General features: G+C 42.4%; 1 protein-coding gene across 1 annotated transcript in view; it reads right to left on the bottom strand.

The window, feature by feature from the left end:
- Window positions 1–14,841, bottom strand: part of RSBN1L (round spermatid basic protein 1 like) — a 46,742-nt gene extending 31,901 nt beyond the window's left edge. Inside the window, exons 1-2 of the mRNA XM_030959745.1 lie at window positions 14,220–14,841; window positions 3,672–3,785 (exon numbers count right to left, since the gene is read on the bottom strand). Coding sequence (XP_030815605.1) covers window positions 3,672–3,785; window positions 14,220–14,814 — 709 coding nt within the window. The 5' untranslated portion in view covers window positions 14,815–14,841. The remainder of the gene's footprint in view (window positions 1–3,671; window positions 3,786–14,219) is intronic.
- Between the last annotated feature and the right edge of the window lie 6,419 nt (window positions 14,842–21,260).

The raw sequence follows: 21,260 nt of genomic DNA, 5'->3' as shown, positions 1-21,260 counted from the left end.
TCTTTAGAAAACAATTTGGATTTACGTATGTTCATACCAGCAAATAAAATGTTCATTTTCAGTTCTTTCCTGAATTTTGGCATTCAATAAAGCAAGGCATTTAATCTTGCAGAAACACATACTAAGAATTTCTCCTACTGCAATTTTAGCAGTTGTTGTGCTCAGATATAAATAATCAGGGAAACAAGACTGACTTTTTTTTAAAATGAAAAACAGAAATGGGACTGTTTACAAATAAGCCCATTAATCATCCTCTTTTTTGCAGAACCTCCAGTAAGTTTGTCACATCACACTGGTGCAAATATTTTGCATTAAATGCTTAATATCTAGACAGTAACTATTTACAATGCAGATTCTTCTTAAAAGTAAATTTAAATCACTTAGAGTTTCTGGATTTTTAACAATACGCATGTGCCAAGCAGATTTTGTCTGAAAACTGAGCTCATCCTTCCACACAGCAGAGACACAGAGGCAATTCTACAGCCTTATCTACAGAGAATACAACTTTTAAGTGCAAAAGGATGACAAACTTTTTAATTCTAGGTTTATAAAAAAAGCCATCAGGCTCTCTGAAAAGCCTCATTTCCTTTGGTAGCCTCAAGCACAGCAGAGAAACTCTTTTTCAGAATCACCCTTCTCCAACACGGGCAAGTTTTATCAGTGCTTTCAACAGAATGCCAACCCAAGTTTAGGCAGATGAACAGCTCACAACTCAGAGCCTCCAAGTATAAATAAACTCTTCCACATTCAGCTTAGAGCACCAAAATTAGGCTTATACACCAGCTCTCCCTCAAAAGGCATCAGTCCCTCGGCACTGACCTCTTCTAGAACTCTTCACCTCTGACCTTGGACAGCCAGTTGAGCTGTCTGAAGTCACGTAGGCTGTTACCTCCACCCCCCCTCAGCCAAAGGCAGTCACAAACAGATGGTCAGAGCAATATTTTACAACAAGATATAGATCTAATACCTAGAAGAAGGAAATAAGCTGTCTTTAGGCACTGTAGTCTTGGTCTCTAAACACACACACACTAAAAATAGAAAAAACAACCACAAAAGCAAAAGCCTGAAGAAATGGAAAGCAGACTCATTCCAAAGCCCACACAGTAAATCCTGAGCTCAAAACAATAGGGCTTGAAGTTTAACTTTTCTTATACAGGAAGAAGACACTCTTAAATAAAGAGCTAGTAATTGAAAAGGTCACAGAGACACTGACCACTGATATATACATGAAGCTGCATCATAAAGCACTTCTGCCTCTGCTCTCTCTTGCCCAGGATGTATAAGTTAGATCACATCAGCAGGACAGCTCAGGAAATGTTATACAAACCTCACAGAACATATAAGCACATTCAGTCAGATTTTGGAGGCCCACAGAAGACACCAAGCTGCTGTTCTGAACAGGATACAAAGCCTGTGGAGATGATCTGCCTGCTCTAAATAACTGCCCTCCTGACTCACCCCCTTCTTTCCCTGAAATAGGAGTCAATTTTGCAGGATACTGGCAAACCAAATACAGCCTCTACAAAACACTTAACAGCCAACACCTTAAAGAAAATATAAAATATACTTGAGTGATAAAAAGTCAAATAAAATAGGGGTAAAGCATCTAATGCACTTGTAGCACTGTTTGCTGTGAAATAAGCTGTCCTGCTTCTCAAAAGAAGTCTTTTAACACAGTCCCTGGGCATATACATTTGAACATTAACCTGAAAATAAAGCACTATTTTAAGCTCAGCAGCCCCATTAGATATCATCTATTAGACTGGGGCAAGACAACTTGCTGTCTTTGCAGATTGCACCTCATCTGCTGAATGGCAACAGAAATAGGACCCAGTGTAAAAAAAGGCTGCTACTCAAACAAAGCCTGAAGAACCCACTGTTATGGCAGTTACATGCTGCCCTGTATCTCAACCATCGACTTCCTCCCACATGCTCAGCAAGGACAAGTCACACCTGCCTTTTGCACAGGAAGTCACCAGCTTACACAATGCTCAAGTTCAAAGCAGTACTTTGAGATCTGATCAACACAGGTTTTAAGCTGTCATTGTTGTTAATACAGTTACTTGTGTGTAGAGTATAATACGTGATGCAGTAATTAAAGGGCTCTGTGCCTCTGACCTCTTCTGAAGTTCAAGATTTAATTTGAAAGTTTCACTTTCTGGTTTGTAAATTAAATCCTACAGTATACAAAGTAACATAAAAACATATCAGGAATTTGTTCCTAACTTCAAAAGCACGGACTGAAAATAACAGATTAAAAAAGCATTTGGTCTACTCAAATAAGCAACACCCTCACAGAAAATCTGATGCAGCATGACCTAAGTAACGAGTAAGGTGGTTCAAGTACTGGCTTAATTGCTGTGCTCAAAGGGTTGTGAGCAGCAGCACAAATTCCAGCTGGAAACAGTCGCTGCTGGAGTAATCCAGACCTTAATATCTTGTGTTGGTATTGTTCAGCCTCTCCATTAATGGCATCATAGGACAGAGCACACCCTCAGCAAGCTGCAGCTGATCCAAAACTGGGAGAAGGAGTTGATGCACCACAGAGTTGCACTGCCAGAGAGAGGGACCTTGAGAGGCTGCAGAAATGCAGAAACTTGGGGGACTCATGAAGTTAACAGAGAGGTGGGTAAAACCCTGCACCTGGAAGAAATAAACCTGTGAAGCACAGGTTGATGACCTTCTTCATTCCCTTTCATCAGGTTTTTCCACACACTGATAAGATCCTCCTTGAGCCTCCTCTTCTCCAGGCCTATCAGTCCCAGCAGTCTCTGCCTTTCTTCATAGACCATACAACAGACACCTAGCTTGTGGACCTTTCAAGACCATCTAGTCTAACCTGCTGCAATAAGCAGGAACAATTAGATCTGGTTGCTCAGAGCCTAATTCTTGACCTGCCCTTGAACACCACCAGGGATGGAATATCTGTCACCTCTCCGGGCAACCTGTTCCAGTCTCTTATCATCATCATTACAAAAAAAAATCTCTGTATATGTAATCTGAATGTAGTTGTCCAGTGAGACTGTTACCTCCACCCTTGGAGATAAAGAGTCTGATAATCCTGGGCAACCTGCTCTAGTTGATCATACCTGGAGCAGTTGGACTAGATCCCTTCCAACCTCAACTACTGTACAGTTCTAAGATTCAATGGATGTACAAGCCACATGAGAATGTAACCTTAACTACCTTTCATTACAGAAAACACTTGAACAAATTAGCCAAAATTAAGACTGCATGTTGCATACAATTGCCTAGTATTTGACAAAGCTCCTGAATTATAACTCCTTAATTACTCAGTCTTGTACAATTAATGTTAGACATAAAATGTAACATGCATTCATTTTTCCTCTCCACAAGATATAAAATGATAACCTACATCTTGTCAGCAGTTATTGAAGAATCACTAATATTGTTCCTTGGTGTACTAGTCTTTCCTATTACTACTATTGTATATACAACGCTGTGATGATAGTTTTATCTTTAATTTCCAATACCCAGCACAGTTGACAAAAAAAATTAACATCTATATCAGGTTTTAATTCAAAACCTTTGTACCAGCTAACCAGGAAAAATTACATAAGTTAAATGAAAAACATAGTATTAAAATACAGCATCCAATCACAAATACCTCTAGCACTAGAATGAAAAATCACTACACAGTTTGAACCTACCTTTCTGCAGCAATTTGATCTCTCCATTTTCTTTCTTGATTTCATTCATTAGTTTGTGCTTCTTCTTTTCTTTTTGCTTCTTCTCCCTTTCTTTAACTTTGTCTTTGATTTGACCTGAAATGCAAATATTTCACAATTAAGCAAGAACAGAAAAGTAATTGTAACATACATGTTTCCTATTACGCTTATGCAAGCTCTATTAAGAGGATATAGAGGAGGAGTTACAAGGAAATCCCAGTACTTACAATATGAAAAGCTAATATTTATCTGTTGCATAATCCAACATAAGCTTCTTAAACTCAGAAAAGTTTTGTTTGTTATGTTGTGGCTGTATGCAACAACCCAGCAAGTTAACTGTACAGTAATTTTTGCTTACTCCTATACCTCCTGCTCTTATTTTGTATCTGCAGTCAGCTCATTTGTTGAAACTGGAATTGCATACATGACATAAGCATTGAGGAAAAAAAGAATACAGTTAGCATTTTCTTGGGTGCACACCTACACTGAAAACCTCCTATCTATCTATCTATCCATCCATCCATCCATCCATCCATCCATACTCTGAACTTAAAAGCTTTTGCAAATACCTGGGAAAGATGGTTTAATCTGTCAAATGAAAAGTCTTTTATATTACATGCACGGGCTAATGCATCAATAGCAGTCAGATATAATTAATAAAAATATGAGACGTGCTGTATTCACACAGCAGATTTAATTCACTGGTGCTTCCCCTGCTTACCTACAATCAGTAACAGCTTACCTGAGCAGTCTCATTTTTCATTTACTTTCTTGTCAAGTCACTCCAGGTTTTTAAATCCCTGACACAGAAAAGCAGAGGCTTTAGGCATGCTTTCTGCATGTAAAATACTAGACCTAGAGGAATCCATAGTTTCAAGCAGTCATCTTTGCAAGCCAAGTTGAGATTCACTTATGAGGCCAAGCATTAAAGAAGTCAGATTTTACTAGGCTTATATGCAATGCAGCCAGCACTTCACGCCTTACTTTCTGGCCTGAAGCCAGTACCTGCTGCAAGAGTTCACTGGGCTTTTTAACCTCCACAGGGAAAGAGGAAATCTGATTTCAAGCTTCTACATAATGTTATGCTTCAGTAATACAGCTGAGAGACAGCCCTGATGTTTTATTCATGGTACTTGCATTATAAACCCCAAGTGGAAGCAAAGAAATCCAATTACTCTTCCTTAAGCATTCACATAAAATAGAAGTAGCGAGTATGTTCACTACTAACAAATGAGAAATATTTCAGAAGCAAGCCAAAGAAAGCCCTCAATTCTAGAAGGTAATGTAGAGTGACCTCTAACCAAACTACTCAGGAAGCATGTTGATAAAGGTGCAAAGAGCTGACAGTAACCCACACAAATGAATGCTCTAACAGTGATTCCACAGCGTTCCTATCTTTCCTCTGAGGAGTATTCTAATGAGGATATAGAACTTAAACCCTCACAGTTCTTAAAGTGAAGCAAAGGATGTATTTTAGGGACAGTCATAAGAAAATAAGTCAAATAAAAACCAAAATAGACGGCAATTGAGATATGCCTCTTGCCTCTCCACAGATCATAAGCAGCAGGGAGAGAACAGAAACTATACTGGCACAAATATAATAAGGTAGCTGCACTTAGAGGATGTTTTACGTCTAAGTGACTGAAACAGCCATGTCCAAGAACAGCCTCCTCCTAACACCTCTGTGGGAAGGGATGGATGACAAAGCAGATTTATGTGTACAGCAGACCATGGAAACCAAACAAGCTTTCCTAAGCAACACAAACCTTTCTAGGAATAGGTTAAACTGACATAAATCTTCCTCTCCAACCTGCTTCTCCCCAAAAAGGAATCTCTAATTTGTAAATCCCCTGCAATTTAAGTATGAAGTTGGGTAAATTGTCCAACAGGAGTTAATGTAACACTTCAAAAGCAGACACTCAGCTAGCAGGCAGCAACACCAGGCTTGATTTATAACCTTGGCTGAACGATCAACTCAGCCAGAACTACAATTATCATGGGAAGACCTAGATTTTATCTCAACATTTTTCTATGGTTAAGAGGCACACTTGACTTCTGCTATCACTTACAAATCAAAGCAAGACTGAAGAGCATATACAGATGTTGAGTCTTGCTGAAAGAGGACAAAAGACTGAAAGAATCTTTTACTGCCAGCTCATGAAAATGAGGCCAATGAATCTTCTAGTTTTGTCAGAAGCAACATATAAAGACAGAGAACCTCTTAAAGAGCCTCTAGATTATTTTCACATCTACAAAGCAATTAGACTCAATGGTGAAACTTTCCCAACAAAAGAAACAATGAATGTGTTCCGAAACATCCCCCAGCAACAGCCAAAAGTAAATCCTACCATAAGTGACTGCAAATACAATGTAAATGCAGCTGAGGGAAGTTTGGAGTAAACTTTCCCTTCTAGAAATCACAGAACTGTAACCAAAGCAGTGTAGTGCCTGATGCAAGTAAAAAACAGTTGAGAAGCTCAATTTGAATGTACAGATTTTCTGATTTCCTCCTTCAAAGCTCACAGAATAGCTTAACAATAGCCAGTAGTTCACCTTAAAAAAAAACACACAAATACTGAAATTTTAAAAAAATCTTGGTACATTAAAAAAAAACTGTCAAAATGAGTTACTCCATGGATTAACACTTGAACTTAATTCTCAGTTGAAATGTCTGAAGTTTCTGAGTATCAGTATGTGTTTTCTAATCTGGCTTGCAGAATTCAAACACAACTCTCAAACAAAAGTCTGCAGATTGTTCTCCTCAGGGACATCCAGAAACATGAACATTCTTCATAAAATTCCTGCTTTGAAATGAAAACCCCCAATATTAAGTAATTTACAACCTACATATCACAGAATAAACAAGCAGTGAGTGACACTGGCAAGGGAAAACAAGAAAATCTTCTGTTGAAATTATGAAAACCTGGAATGCTCTTGTACAGCTTTTTTGAAATTTAACAGTAGAAGCTACTACTGGTCTCCATTTCACTTGTAGGGCAACAAGATCACAAAGTAGTAAAAGGTAGGAAGATGTTTATAATAAGCTTTCCATGTCCACAGAATATTCTGCAGTTAGCTTCCACCAAGACTACTACTAACAAATAAAAAAGAAAAATAAAAAAAAGCTTTTTGAGCTGTTGTGGATGAAATGAGCCTCCACAGAAATAACATAGCCCAAACATGCAGGAGGGAAGGCCTTTACATACCTCCAAAGGTACTAAAACTAAAAGCCAATCATCTGAAGTAATTTGTGTCCCAGGGTAAAAAAGAAAGAAATCTATCTTTTCACTACACTTGTCCTACCTATTTCTCCAGTGTGAGTCCTGCCAATGGGCTCAGCTCCTCACAAACTGCTGCAGTGTGGGTCCTTTTGCATGTGGCACAGTCCCTCAGGCACAGCCTGCTCTAGGTGCCCCATGGGGTCACAGGTCCTGCCAACAAATCTGGCAACCTGCTCCAGCAAAGGGCTCACAGGTCCTGCCAGCAAACCTGCTCCAGCATGGGCTCCTCTTTCCACAGGTCCTGCCAGGAGCCTGCTCCAGCAAAGGCTTCCACAGGGTCACAGCCTCCCTTGGACACCCACCTGCTCCAGGCTGGAGTCCCCCAAGGGTTGCAGGTGGATCTCTGCTCTCCCAGGGACCTCCCTGGGCTGCAGGGGCACAGCTGCCCCACCAGGAGCTGCCCCAGGGGCTACAGGGGAATCTGCTCTAGCACCTGGAGCACCTCCTGCCCCCTCCTTCTACACTGACCTCTCTCCAGCTGCAATTGGTCCTGTGCAGTAATTTTTTGCCCCTCTTAAACTACATAATCCCAGAGATGATTACCACCATCACTGGCAGCTTCTCACAGAAGCCATCCCTGTATCTCCCCTGCTACCTTGCCATGCAAACCCAATCCAACTGTAATAAATAAACAAGTGTATACTTTTTAAAATACAGGGCTTTGTAGGAATAAGTATCTCTGTTTAGAAAAAATACAACACCTAAAGAATTAAGAGATTTCTACATGTCTCACTCAAATTTACAGTAAGGAGTGTCACCATAAAGTCCATATTCTTTGCTTTGCACGTCACGAAAACTGTACACCCACACCCAAAAAAAATGCTGCAACTGCAGTACATTAAAATAAAAGAAGTGCTACATATAAACAGGAAGACAGTTATGGTGTGTGCCATCTCACCTTTCTAAACGGCATCTGAAAAATATCTTCACTTTACAACAATTCCACACAATGAACTGAACTAATTAAGAATTATATGCATACTTCATCCTCAAATTGCAAAGCTACTTTTTCTGGATGATAGGTTAAGTACATAAATGAAAGAAATGGATATACACTGTATTTATACATTAAATAGCCATTTACAACTAACGAGTACAGTAAAAGCTCTTTGTTTCCCAACTCAAGAGATACTCATAGTAGTCATTCTCATGAGAATGACTGCCATGATTTCCTAAGCAGTAAATACAGGAACACAAATTCACAGATCACACCATCCTGATTTCAGAAATCTACTCAGATCTTTGCCTCTACTGCAAGCTTTCTACAGACAAAAAGGTAAACCATGAGCATAGAGAGTGAGTACTAAGTGGGAAGTGCTCTTGAGTGGATCTTATGTGCAAAGTGGTGGCTGTCACTTGGGAAATTTGCACCTTGAAGTCCATGCAGGAGCTCAAACAAGCAAGTCCATTTCAGCACTAAGAGGAGAGCTGTACAGCCCTGTCAGATGCCAAAAGCTGCAGCTGCTCTGCATCATTTTCCAGATGGTAACTCACATTAGTAGTCAGTCATAGATTATGTTCAAAGTATTCTGCCTCTCCACTGTTTGATTTAAGGGCTGTCACTGCACATGAGGCAAAATATTTACAGACTACTGCTAAGGGACACCATCAATATGGATAACACCACCAGCAGTGTAACTGAAAGGAAGGGGAAATAAGGAGGGCATACAAGAGTATCAGCTACTATCCCTTCCATCAGCACTCTCCTCACTTTGAACAAACACCCATAAAAATAAAACCTCAAGAAGCCACGTTTAACTGGTTATGCAGGTACATGAAGTACATTTAACATCACCATGTTAACAGCTTTGACACCTGCACTTATTAAATCCTATAATGTACACTGCAGAGCAGGTTTCCCAGCTTAATGAACACGGAAAAACCCATACAGCATGTTCAAGATAAAATACAAACCATCAAAAAAGGGACAGGTTTCACATCCCAGCAACCAGGAACATATGGCTCACACTCCTTTCAGTAATTTAAGTTTAAAATCCAAGATATGACTAAAGAAATCCCTTTATCAGGCAAGAATATTTCCTCAAGCTCTTCAGTGAATGAAAGGAGGACAGATCCCTTTCAGAATTAAAACACTTCGAAAAAACTGAAATATGATCTTTACAGTTCCCAGTTCCTTTAAGCTTCTCACTTCTAAGAAGACCTTCTACATGCAGACCTGAATGAGTCAAGTTTAAGCTCAAGCACTGGGGAGTTGGAATCAGTAACAGAGAATGTGAGAGCTGCAAACAAGGCCTCTTCAAGAGGCTTCAGATCAAATGCTTCAGCCTCCTGTTCCTGTGTCAACTATGGAAAATCATTTGGTATTCTAAAATCAGAGTTAAGATTCTACTGCATGAATTACACACAAAGCTGGATTCTGGGTTACAGGAAGGGCATGGTTCTCCAGCTTAGAAAGACTTTGTTCTGCCTAGCAAATGTCAAGTTAGCTTACCAAAAAGGGGCCAGGGTCCCTCAAGAAAAAGATGCACTGCTCCAAATTTATCCCAGCATTGCATACTTACATTAATGTCACTCCCAGCTCTGAAAACTGAACTGCACGTAAATCTCAAACAGCAATAGAAATTTGAGAAGTCCTTCTTCCTCCTGAATACCATATTTAGAACCCTAAACACTTTCTAGACATTGCTGCTTGCAGTAGGGTATCTAAATAGAAATATATTGAAGAATTCAGATGAAAGTGGTCAAGAGGCCTCATAAGCATGAAAATGATTGACATATTTAAAAAATTCAACAGGATGGAGGGGGAAGTGAGTCAGGCCAGAGAGTCCAAGGAAAAAGAAAAAAAGGGAAGCAGTAGTTAACAGAAGGAGAAAATGTTTAGCAGAAGAAAAAAGACAACCTTACAAGCAAGATGCATGGCCCCAGTTCTAAAGAAGGGAAAAAGAAGATTCAAAACTTTCTTCAACCTACTTTGGTAACAGAGACTATGAAATGAGCATCCCACTGGATGCAGACCAAAATTATTAAGACTAAAAAGTGTAACTTCTTGAAAGCTAAAATCCCAGAAGGGTCACATAATACAAGGTAACTGTTACCAGAAGAATCACTGCTAAATGTTCATCTGAAATCTAATCTTACCTATCCTTCAAAGACAGCAGGAGAAAGAAAGGGGGGGGGGAAGGGGGGGGCAAAGGAGGGAGAGTTAAAAAAAATAGACTAATACTAAAAACAAGAGCTACAGTGCCATATTCAGCTTTCCTGCTCATATGGGGAATCCCCATCTGCAAGTCAAAAGGCATCAATCTCATTTTGCAACTGCCTGCACACTGAGGCAATCTAACAAATGGATCACTGAAGAAAAAAAAAAGGAAAGAGAAATTGTACACAGAAACAGCAAGAAAAGCAGAAAAGATGGATCATGCAACTGCATTATACCTTACAGCAAATATAGGGACCAAAACCAAAGATTTGGACAGGCGTTGTCTAATGAAGAGGGGAGTGGCTGAGCCGAGCTTTGCACTGTTATGAAAACAATGTCAACTATGAACTGCTAGAGCAGAGTACCAGTTAAATGACTAACTGAATCAGCAAAGTCATGGCATGAACAGCAATCACTTCTGTCAGACTGACATTGTGCTTTAAAAACAAAAACATTGCACAACTTTAGTTCCACTATCAGAATGTTCGTGACAAGTGAAATTTAAGCTCATTTTAAACAGCCTAAACCTCGTTATCTGCAGAATAAATCATGCATCTGGCAAAAGGCTCTTTCAGGCTCTCTGCATGGTAGATCATCTCTGAAGGGGTCACTGAACTCCATTCATTTAATGGAATCACAAGCTGTAAGGCCTGCTTATGACTCTGCAACTTAAAAGCTCTTTGCAATTAATTAAAAGACCAAAGAAGTCTTTAAACAAAGACTTGAAGAAAATATAAAATTTTTTGAAAAGCTTTAAACACATCATCCATCTTGGCTACTACCAAGCTTAACATCTTCCTACCACTTAGGAAATCAGGGTGCCTCAGAACTAGGCTCCTTTACCTCGTAATCACTACTGCAAGTAAAGGACACACATCAGCTCCTATCATCAGCTTTTCTGAATGCAAGGTGAAAAACCTCACAATTTCCTCCACAGTGTCAATACTCCTATCATCATTACTATAATTAAACTAAAATTAGGAAAATTCATCTGCTACTACTCTCAAGGTCAGATTTCACATTCATTCACTCCACATCACTGCACACCCTCATTCCCTGTATTATTTTGTCTATACCACAGTCCTAGCAATCTCATGAGATTTTTTGCCATTCTCCTCCTGATCCTCTAGCTTTGCTTCTCATTTTCTCTAGTACTGAAATCTGTGCAGGCCTCAGTCTCTCTCACACCCAAAGAGCTCTGTGCAGCAGAACACACAGCTCCCTGACCAGAAACACAACTCCTCCTCATTTATAGGTACTGGAATGACTGGGAATTCCACTCCATCCCATGTACCCACATGCAATGCATCTCCATTTTTGGCTGCAAACAGCAGGATGGACTTTTTCCATTTTCAGAGCCTCAAAACAACTCAAGGAACTCTCACCCATTCCACCTGCTTATCTCTTAGTATTCCTGCCTCTATACCTCTAGTCTCTCCATTAGCACAACTTCCCTTCTGGCAGGTGCAACACTGGCATGCGTATCAGTTATGAATGCTAGCAGAGAAAAACAATCAATACCATCAACTCCACATTGCTGCTCCTTCTCCACTGCACCAAAAGCAGAGAAGCTCCCTAACTGCAGAATCCAGGAGCAAGAGACTGCACTTGCCTGCATGAGGCTGATTTTTAGAATGCACTGATGACAGCTTCTACAAACTCAGCTCGCTACACCTGAAGAAGAATATTTTATTCCTATTCCTGTTTTATTCCCTCATATATCCTGTATGTGCAAGCCTTTCAGTTTTCCATAATTATCCAAAATCATCTAAATTTACCCATGCTGTTCAATTCCACCCCATAGGCTGCCTAAAATTTTCATTCTCCTTCCATCCTACCTTCCTGGGCTTTTCTACAGCACCTAAGTATAATCTTTCACCCCAAAACAAGACCAGAATCACCTCCACACTGCTTCTGCCTGCTATTTTCTTTTCCTGTCAGTATTTCAAATTCATTCCACATTCACTCATTTATCACTCAATATATGCTGCAACCACAGTCCCTCTGGTATCTTTTTCCAGTCTGTAGCTTCAACACTCCCAATACACAAGTCCTGACTATTCCACCCACCCACCTTAATGTCATTCTTAGCTCTCCTCTGTACTTAGGATTCTATGTGCCTGCCCCCCAGCCATTCTTTTCTCCCTGCATCATAACTGCATTTTTCCCTTTCCTCTCTGCACAGTAAATTATTCACAGGATTAACAGCACAAACCTGTTCTTTAATCTACAGTCAAATACTGAATCACTTTTGAAAGGCTGGCAGCTCTCAGCAGAAGATTCAGTGCATCCTTCACTTTTTCACAGCCCTCTCTGCAAAAATACACAGTTTAATTAAAGTTTTTCTTTTATAGAGGAAAATATGCCACAAAATTTTAGGTTTAGAAACTACTTCCTCTAAATGGAAATCTGTAGACTCAGATACCAATCAGGTATCATTTGCCTTTGAAAATTTATTTGTTTCATGTAGATAAGTTTTCAAGAAATAAATGTAAGGTAAAAATATCTGTTCTGAGCACTCAGCAACTAAGCAGCTAAAAAAAAAAAAGAATTTGTGTCTGTGAATAAATAAGCTCTGAGAAAAGTATCTTTTCCAGATACAAGGTGCAGAATCTCTTTAAAGACAAATCACATAAATTATTCAGTTACCACTATCAGTGTCAATTTCTTTAAGCAATGTGAGAGAATATTTCATCCTGTTATTGCAATATGGTTCCAAGATTTACTAACATGACTCTTTAACACTGGTAGGACACTACAGCAATCAGAGCAAATATGGTTATTAATTACACAGCTTTGCAAGAAGGATATTGGGTGAGTTTCTTAGCAGCTATCCTTGAAGACAAAATTACTTCACCAACACCAAACAGGTAATGAGCATCATTTCTAAAGGCTTTTTCCTAGACACCTTTTGGACAGGAACAAAGGGGGGGAAAATGGAACACTTGAAAGCACTGAAATTACATACTTAAAACCCATTTGGACACTACCAACCTAGATCCAAGTAAATAAAAAAAAAACCCTCAATGGTAAGTGAATCATAGACTAAGATACTCATGGAAATCAGTGAAAAATGAAGTAAGGTAGCCCAGACAACCTAATCAGTAGACAAAAAGGCATATTGATATTTCTCTACAAGCTTGACTGATCCTGTAATTACAGGTATAGGCCACAATCAAAGTAACCTAAATCTACACAACAGCTGTAACTTATCTGTCCTTTAAAATAAAAGAAACTTGATTAAACTAGGTAATGGAATGTACATTTCAAATTCGTCATATTTCAATGTAAATATAAAAGCATCAACATCTGGTTTAAGGTCACTGGAGACTGGGAAAGGACACACTAGAAATAAAAGCATGTATTCTTGTACTGTCATCATATACTCATGTATTGTCTTTGAGTTCCCAAGATTTACTGTTGATCACAGCAGGAATCCAAGCAAGACTCTTGCCTGACATCTTGTCCTACCTCGTATGGCCATTTTTGTCCAGCACGACTAAAGAACTAACCCAGCATTCCTCCCCTTATCCTGAAGGCCTCGAGCATTCCTTGGGAGATGTGATCTTCAAAAAATAAAAAAAGCCTGGAGCAGCAACTACATGAGATTTCAAAAGTCTAAGTATCTAAATTTTACCTGCATTTTAACTAATACTGAATGACTTAGCCTGTAAAAATTAACAGCCTAAGAAATGAGATTATTTACGATTTAATTTTTAAATTACCATTTTTTGCAACACGTTCTCGGTTATTCCCCAATTCAGTTTTGTTCGCACATTTCTAATAAATTACTCGGCATCCTCATTTCCCTAATAGGTAAGAAAACCTAAGGCCTCTGGCAGCTTCTGGCTGACGCCATCGCTAATTCCACACCCCCTTTTTTGACAGGATTGACGGCGGACTGAGCCGCCGCTGCCTTCCCCACGAGCCCACACAAGGCCAGCGATGTGTGACGGGGTCCGGCGCTGCCCGCAGCCCCCGGGCCGGGCCGGGCCGCCTCCCGCTGCCGCCGGGCAGCTCCAGCGAGGCCCCCGCGCCCACTGCCCCTTGCAGCCCTCCCTTCCCGCCGCCCGCTGCCCCGCCGCTCACCTTTCGGGAACAGCAGCTTCACCTCCCCGTTCTCCTCCCGGCTCAGGGCCCCGCCGCCATCTCCCGCCGCCGCCACAACGGGCAGCGCCCCGTGCTTCCTCCTCTCCTTGTCCCGCTTCTCCTTGGGTCTCTTGGGCTTGGCGCTGCCGCCGCTGCCGCCGCCTCCCGCCTCGGCCGCCAGCGCCAGGCGGTGCCGGTGGTGGCGGTGCTGGTGCTGCGGATGGGACGAGGAGGGGGAGGCGGACGGCGGCAGCAGCACCGCGGGCGGCAGCAGCTTCCGGGACAGCGGGGAAGGGAACGCAAAGCCCCCCGCGCCCGCCGAGGGGCCCGAGGGCAGCGTGGTGAAGCCCCACGGGCCGGGGCCGCTGTAGCTGGGCACGACCGCGGGCAGCGGCTGCTTGGCGCTCCCGCCACCGCCGCCCCCTTCACCGTTGACACGCTTAGCGCCCTTCAGGTTCCGATCCTCGGCTCCCTTCACCTTCTTGGCGGCCGGCTGGGATCCGCGGGAACCTTTCGCGTCCGAGGCCGTCCTGGCGCCGAGCAACTCCTGCTCGGGAGGCGCCGCGCCACGACCGGGACTGGGCGGCTCCGCCATCTTGGGCTCCGGCGTCTATTTACTCTCGGCTCGCCCCAACCGATAGCGCCGGGGGCGGGGCAGTGCCACGGCCTCGCCCAATGGGCCGGGGTGGCTCCGGACAGACAGCGAGAGCGGCCAATCGCAGGGCGGGGAGAGGGGGCGGGCTCTCAGGGGATTGGGGGCGGTGGCTCGGCTGAGTGCGCAGGGCGCGCGGGGGCGGTGTGAGGGGAGCGCGGCGGGGACCGGGGCAGGCGGCGCGCCTGAGTGAGGCGCTTGCTTGGGAATAAGGAAGGTTCGGACCCTGGCGCACTCCGGGGGTTTCGTTAACGCCTCCGGTTTGGGGCTTCTCTGCTCTGGGAGCGGCTGACGGGATCCTCGCAGCCCCGCAGCCCGCGGGCTGTTCCTAGGAAGGGCGTTTGTTCGGGAATGAGAAAGGTCTGGACTAGCGCCGTTCCCGGTGGATGTATATCCCGGGAGGCGATGAACCCGTCCCTCGGGATGGTCCGGCGCCGGGGGGTTGTTCGTTCGGTGCTCTCCCAACCGGAGTTCTCTACGCTCTCCCGCATCCTTGGAGGGACTCAGGTGAAGCTTGGAAGCTCCGGAGGGCCTGAAGGGAGGAAGGCAGAGGCTGCCGAGCTCGGCGGCTGTGCGAGTGCCGGTGCCAGCCCGCCGGGACAGTCGGGTGTCTGTCACCAGGGGATCACTGACCGCCGCGCCTCAGGCAAGGGATGTGAGCTCAAGTGTCCCAAACAGGAGTCCCCCACTCATGCCTTTGGCCGCTAAAGCTGCCATAGCCACGGCTCAGAAGCAGCCTGAAAGTCACCCCAGGTTCTGGTGCCAGCAGGAAGCGTCGTGGAAGTGCATGGAAGTTTCTTTGGAGTGTTGGCATTGCCGGGCTCCTGCCCAGGTCAGTCACACCTCAGGTCTCCTGGTTGCCGCAGGGAGAACAGAGTCGCTGCCACATTAAACCGAACCTGGCAGATGGCAGCCAGATGAAAGTACTGAGAAGTTCTGTAAAGGATGTATCAGCGGGCAAACAGGGTTTTAAGTTTCGATTTTTTTGCTCCACAAAACATTTTCATTTGAGCAGCCGCTGATGAGCCTCAGAATAAGCTCCTAGCACTTGGGCTATCTCCTTTGTTTCTTTTGAAATGGTAAACCAGGTTGAATGCAGTTCAGTGTTCATCTCAACAGCAGCGAAGAACAGATTTCCTGTATCCAGACAACTCTGCCCTTTTCTCAGATGTTTCAAGTTGCACTGCTGTAAGAGTGTATCCTCAAACTGTATTTCTGGGCCTGATGGGAGAAATGGCACATGTGGTGTCAAAGGAATTGTCAACTCACATCCAATCCCGGACTGAAATCAAGGTACAAATCTACCCATGTGTACACAGGCTGGTAAACTACAGTGAGCCTATGAGTGTGAAGGTCATCCTCAGCTCCCCTCAGAAATGTTTATTTGTATCAGTGGGTGAGGAAAAACCTGTGCATTTTAATGAACATCTCTTTTCTAGGTTAACGGAAGGTGACCCATCCACCTATGTCCAAATCAGTGTTTTTGCCTCAATTGATGTTAGAGGTGCCACAATATGCACACGAGGCCATTGGTATCCCTACACCTAATGGAAACTGGATTCTGGTGACTCTAGAGTGAGAATTTGAGGCACCTCATGGCACTGTCTCAGCTTCACAGGCTTTACAACCAAGTTCATCTTACTTCTATGCCTGTATTGATCCCAAATCAACAGTATATTAAGGTCACTCAAACTTCAGATAAGTCACAATCATATTTTCACCTTACACTAGAGGCTTTCAGTAACAGAAGAGCAGCGTTTCTTTGTTCCTTAATTGGAGTAAGTCCTTGGTTTTGGTTCAAGAAGCTTGACCACAACCTCTGTGAAGGAGTACCTCACTTTTGTCCATGCAGCAGACTTAGCAAGACCTATTAGGCTAATGAGGCTGGACAGCTGTATAAATAGCTGAATATCTTGATATGTGCACTTTCATCAACGTTAATAATTAAGACAGTTCATATTTCTGACCTTTGTACTGGACATGCTTGGATGTCTTAAAAATGCATTGAATTTATAATGCAACCCAGCAATATGAAAATAAATACAAAGAAAACTGGTGAAAGAACTCATAGCCCAACACTTGATTTAGAACTGACAAATAAACTTATAAATGTGCAGCAAACTTTAACAGCTGACAATATGCTACTAAACTCAGGTCAAGCTGAAGTTGTTTCCTGTGCTTTCTGAAGTAGCATATTGAGCTTGTAAGCATAAGCCAGGTTTTTATTAGTGAATTCTTTACAAAATTCAGCTGGAGCAAGATGACAGAGTACCTATTACATGTAATTGTTGCTTGTTGGAAAGCAGTGTGACTAATGTTTGGAGGTTTGCTGCTGCTATCTCATACCCATTTGTCAGCAGAGGAAATTGCAGGGTGCATGAAATTCAGAAGCCAGCTCTATTTCAGCTCCCATAGTCGTGCTGCTGTATGGGCATTAGAGGGAGGGGTGTTGTCCCTGTCACTTGTTTTGTCACACAGATACATTAAAGTCTTCCACCATACCTATGGTGAGCACACATTCCAAAGCATTAAAACTAAATTTCAGGGTGTCTTCCTTACTACCTGTTTTTACTTTGATTAAATCTCTGGCTGCTGGTGCACATATCCCAAGCAGATGCTCCTGAATGAGACAGACAAGATGAGAAACGCCAAAACTGCTTCAGAATAAAGAGTGTCTTTAAAAAAAGGGGGTAAATACAAGCAGTATAGCTTGTGTAAAATACAGAATCAGAAATTTGTTCTGATGTTAATTGAAAAGAGTGAAGTATATATGAAGTGATACAATCTCGAGAAACACTGTCAAAACAGTGCCCCAAACCAAGCTACTGCACAGAAATACAGTAGTGTCTCATGTCACAAGTCCAGTCCCCCACAGAGAGAGAGCAGTGTGAACTGGGAGTCTGTGGGGATCAGTCCTTGAGGTGTTGGCAGCACCCCACACACAGAGACCAGAGAGCTCATCTCTTCCCACAGAAGCCTTGAAACTGACTATAGAAATTACATGAATGTACTTTTGTCTCTACTTTTATATGCACTTAGGGAAATCCATGAAGACTTTCTAGACCATGGAGGCCAAAATGAGGCAAAACCATGACAGTAAAAATGTCAGACACAAAGCAGTCCAGTATCCAACATGCATTAAGAATAAACTTCCCATTATTAGCCTGCTTATTGCAAGTGTGTTGCCATTTTAATTAGGATAATTATGAAATGCTGATATAAATGGGTATTAATCAAAGCATTTATTTAAACAAATTAGTGTATATGCTCACCTAAACTCAGAATCATTTCAGACATCCTCTATAAAATAAAAAGCTGAATGTAAATGCTGTACACAAGTTGAGTTACAGTGTTCTGGCTTTGCACTCTTAACTGCCTACCAAAGTGATGCTTTGTAGCTTTACTCAGATCTCCAAAGAGAAAAACAGCTTTCAGAAATGTTATTTAATCTTTTCATAATTCCAGCAGTTTGCTCTCCATGTGCTTACTTCCTTGGTTTGGCATCTGCTCAGTTCTTAAGTCAAGCATGGAAATAATTGTGCCCAGTGTAAATTGAAAACATTTGATAACACTTAGACGTCTTTATGCTGGTTTTTGTCTGCAAAATTAGCTAACTGTAATTTTTAATGTTATTCATTTTTTCTTCAAATTCATTGAAAGTCAGTTAATTCATCTTTGGAAACGGGGGTGAAAACTAGCCTTAAGTGCACAGAACTGTACTGACAAAGGTGATCTCATCATGTAAAAGTGTGATTTATTTTAGAAAAGCTTCATTTTCCATAGTCAGGGTTTTCAGAACAACCAGTAACATCCAAATACTTCTGCAATTACCACCCAAACAATTGAACTAAATGAGACCCTGGGGACTAACTTGGCTCATAACTGGGAGCTGCTGACAGCATGACAAGCCTTGCTGCAGGGGGTTAAGAACCCTCTCCTGCCCTTGTCCTTCACAAGGGACAGTGTCCCCACGCCTGAGCAATGGGAATGTGCAGCCCAGCATCTTTGATCAAACCAGTAACCAAGGCAGCAGTTATCCCCAAAAGCCTTTTTTCCCCTGAGAAGCAGCAGATGTCTCTGCTGACTGCTCAGGGGTGGTGGGTTAGACATTTGGCAGCGTGGCAGAGCAGACAACTGGGGACACTCATGGTTTTTATTACACTGTTCTTCTGCCAGCATTTTACAGAATCCATAAAAACCACAAAAAGGAGTTTACACTTCAGGGAGGACCTACAGTACTTGTTTCTTGTTCAATGTTTTTTCAAACAGCTACAGACTACTGCTGTAACAGCTCTTCAGTCTTTAGAACTGCTTTTCTCACTTGTGTTTAACATGTGAAACACCCCAGCTCCAATATTTCTATTTTGAAGTGTAGTAACAATCACAACAATGGAGCAAACTGGAAGGTCTTGATATGCACAATTTTAAATTATATCTGCTTGCAGTTGAAAAGGTAATTTGCTTAGCTCTTATCTTCATAACTTCTTGACTATTTGAAAGATCTTTAGAATTTTTCAATACAAAAGATACATAATTACTAAAATCAGTATGAAAGCAAGAGGATGCAAGGCAAGCAAAACTGTATTTCCTTACATATGGAGGAGATGTTAGCCTCCATTATTATTCCTTAAGCAGTTCTATGAGGTATGCATACCTCTTATTGCTGCCAAAGAGTTCAAGTCAATGAACTAAAATCTGTATGGATTTCCTGATGGCTTTTTTGTTTTTCCTATCCCTAAAGACTTATGGAATGATAAACAGATCAAAGAATGGTCATGGAATGGTTGGGTTGGAAAGAACCTTAAAGATCATCTCATCCCAACCCCCTCTGCCATGGGCAGGGACACTTCTAACTACACCAGGTGGATCAGAGTCCCATCCAGCCTGGCCTTGATTTGGAGTACATTTAGTTCTAGAACATTCAGGTCTTGTGCCTCAGGTACAGACACTTATTTGCAAAGCAGCAGTTTATATTTGTAAGTGTATATACAAAAAGCAAACAAACAGCTAGTTATATGTAGCAGCTAATCTTTCACTGCTCACTTCAGCTTCTTGCTCACATAAACATCTTAATGGAAAAATCCACAATAAAGAGCTTTCTGTCTATTCACAAATTTCCCTCCACAGTGGAGGCAGCAGCTCTTCAGATCAGTGGCCACAGTGTTTCAGGGAAACAGTTTAAGACAAACTGTGAAAAGTAAAAATGTATTTGCCATAATCTCCTCGGATTTTCTCTGATGTACCAATGGAACTGGAAGATAATTGCACCTGAAATTTCCAGACCATGGCATTAGGAAAGCATCTCACAGTATAAAGTCACCCAAAAGTGTTTAAATATATGTACTGGATGGCAGTTAGTGGCTTTGGGACTCACTCAGGATAGATGGAATAACCTCACTGTAAATCTAACACATCACTATCAGCCTCAGATCACAGTCCTGAAATGGGAGATGAGCAGGCTCCTCCCAGGCTGTTCATGTGAAATCACAGTTGTACCTTGTTACTTGTACAGTCTTGCCCTGGCTTAGAGGCAGGAATGCTGAGCCTACGTGATGGATAGCCCCACTTCCAGCAAGTGTGCAGGACAGATTTGTCATCTGACCACAGACTCTGGCCCAGAGGTTGCTCCAAGTCAGCTCCCTCATGCTGGTTCCTACTGATGCTCAGAGTTAGTGGGAAGGGAGAGGAAGAAGCAGATGGAAAAAGTCTTCACACATTCTTAATCACTGAAAGGAGACACTGAAAAGTGCTTGCTTGATATATCTACAAGACATCATTAAGATAAAAATTGTAATAACAACTCCAGCCAGCCTTCTGAGTTGCGTAACTGAAGTGTGCAGCGAATTTCCAAGCAGTGATGTACCCCAGTGCCCTCTTTCTGGACCTTACTGTTACACATATTGTGGTCTCTAGCAAAGTGAGGATGTGTCTCATGGTTTAAAATATAAATTAGATAGGTGTGTGATGTGGTCTGTAAGAGCACCTATGCATTTTCTGAGTTATGGGGAGTCCCTAGAGCACATCACATGTTCCAGAAGTGGTGAGGAGAGGAGACCTGACAGCTGAAACACAAAGCATTTGCTTTAGTGACAAAGGCTGCTCTCTCCCAAAACACTTCCCTGCAGTCTGGGGACTGTGGACAGGCCCAAGAGCAGAGCTGTGTCTCTTGGAGCCAAAGCCCTCCTTCAGACAGGGCTGAGCTCACTCTTGGGGACTGTCATGGAGATTTCTGAGAGCCCTTTTGGCTCATGTAGCCATTCCAACTCAGCATCCAGAGGAGGCTGGCAGCTGCCTCAGGTCCAAAGGAAGCCTGATGTATTTCATTTTTTTAAATTGTAAGACTGGACACCCCCTTTCCTATGAATCAGGGAGTCTGAGACCACCCTCCT

This window comes from Camarhynchus parvulus, chromosome 1A (assembly GCF_901933205.1).
Source record: "Camarhynchus parvulus chromosome 1A, STF_HiC, whole genome shotgun sequence".
NCBI classification, from domain to species: domain Eukaryota; kingdom Metazoa; phylum Chordata; class Aves; order Passeriformes; family Thraupidae; genus Camarhynchus; species Camarhynchus parvulus.
The sequence above is the reverse complement of the archived record's forward strand: the minus strand, read 5'-3'. Positions and strand labels throughout refer to the sequence as shown.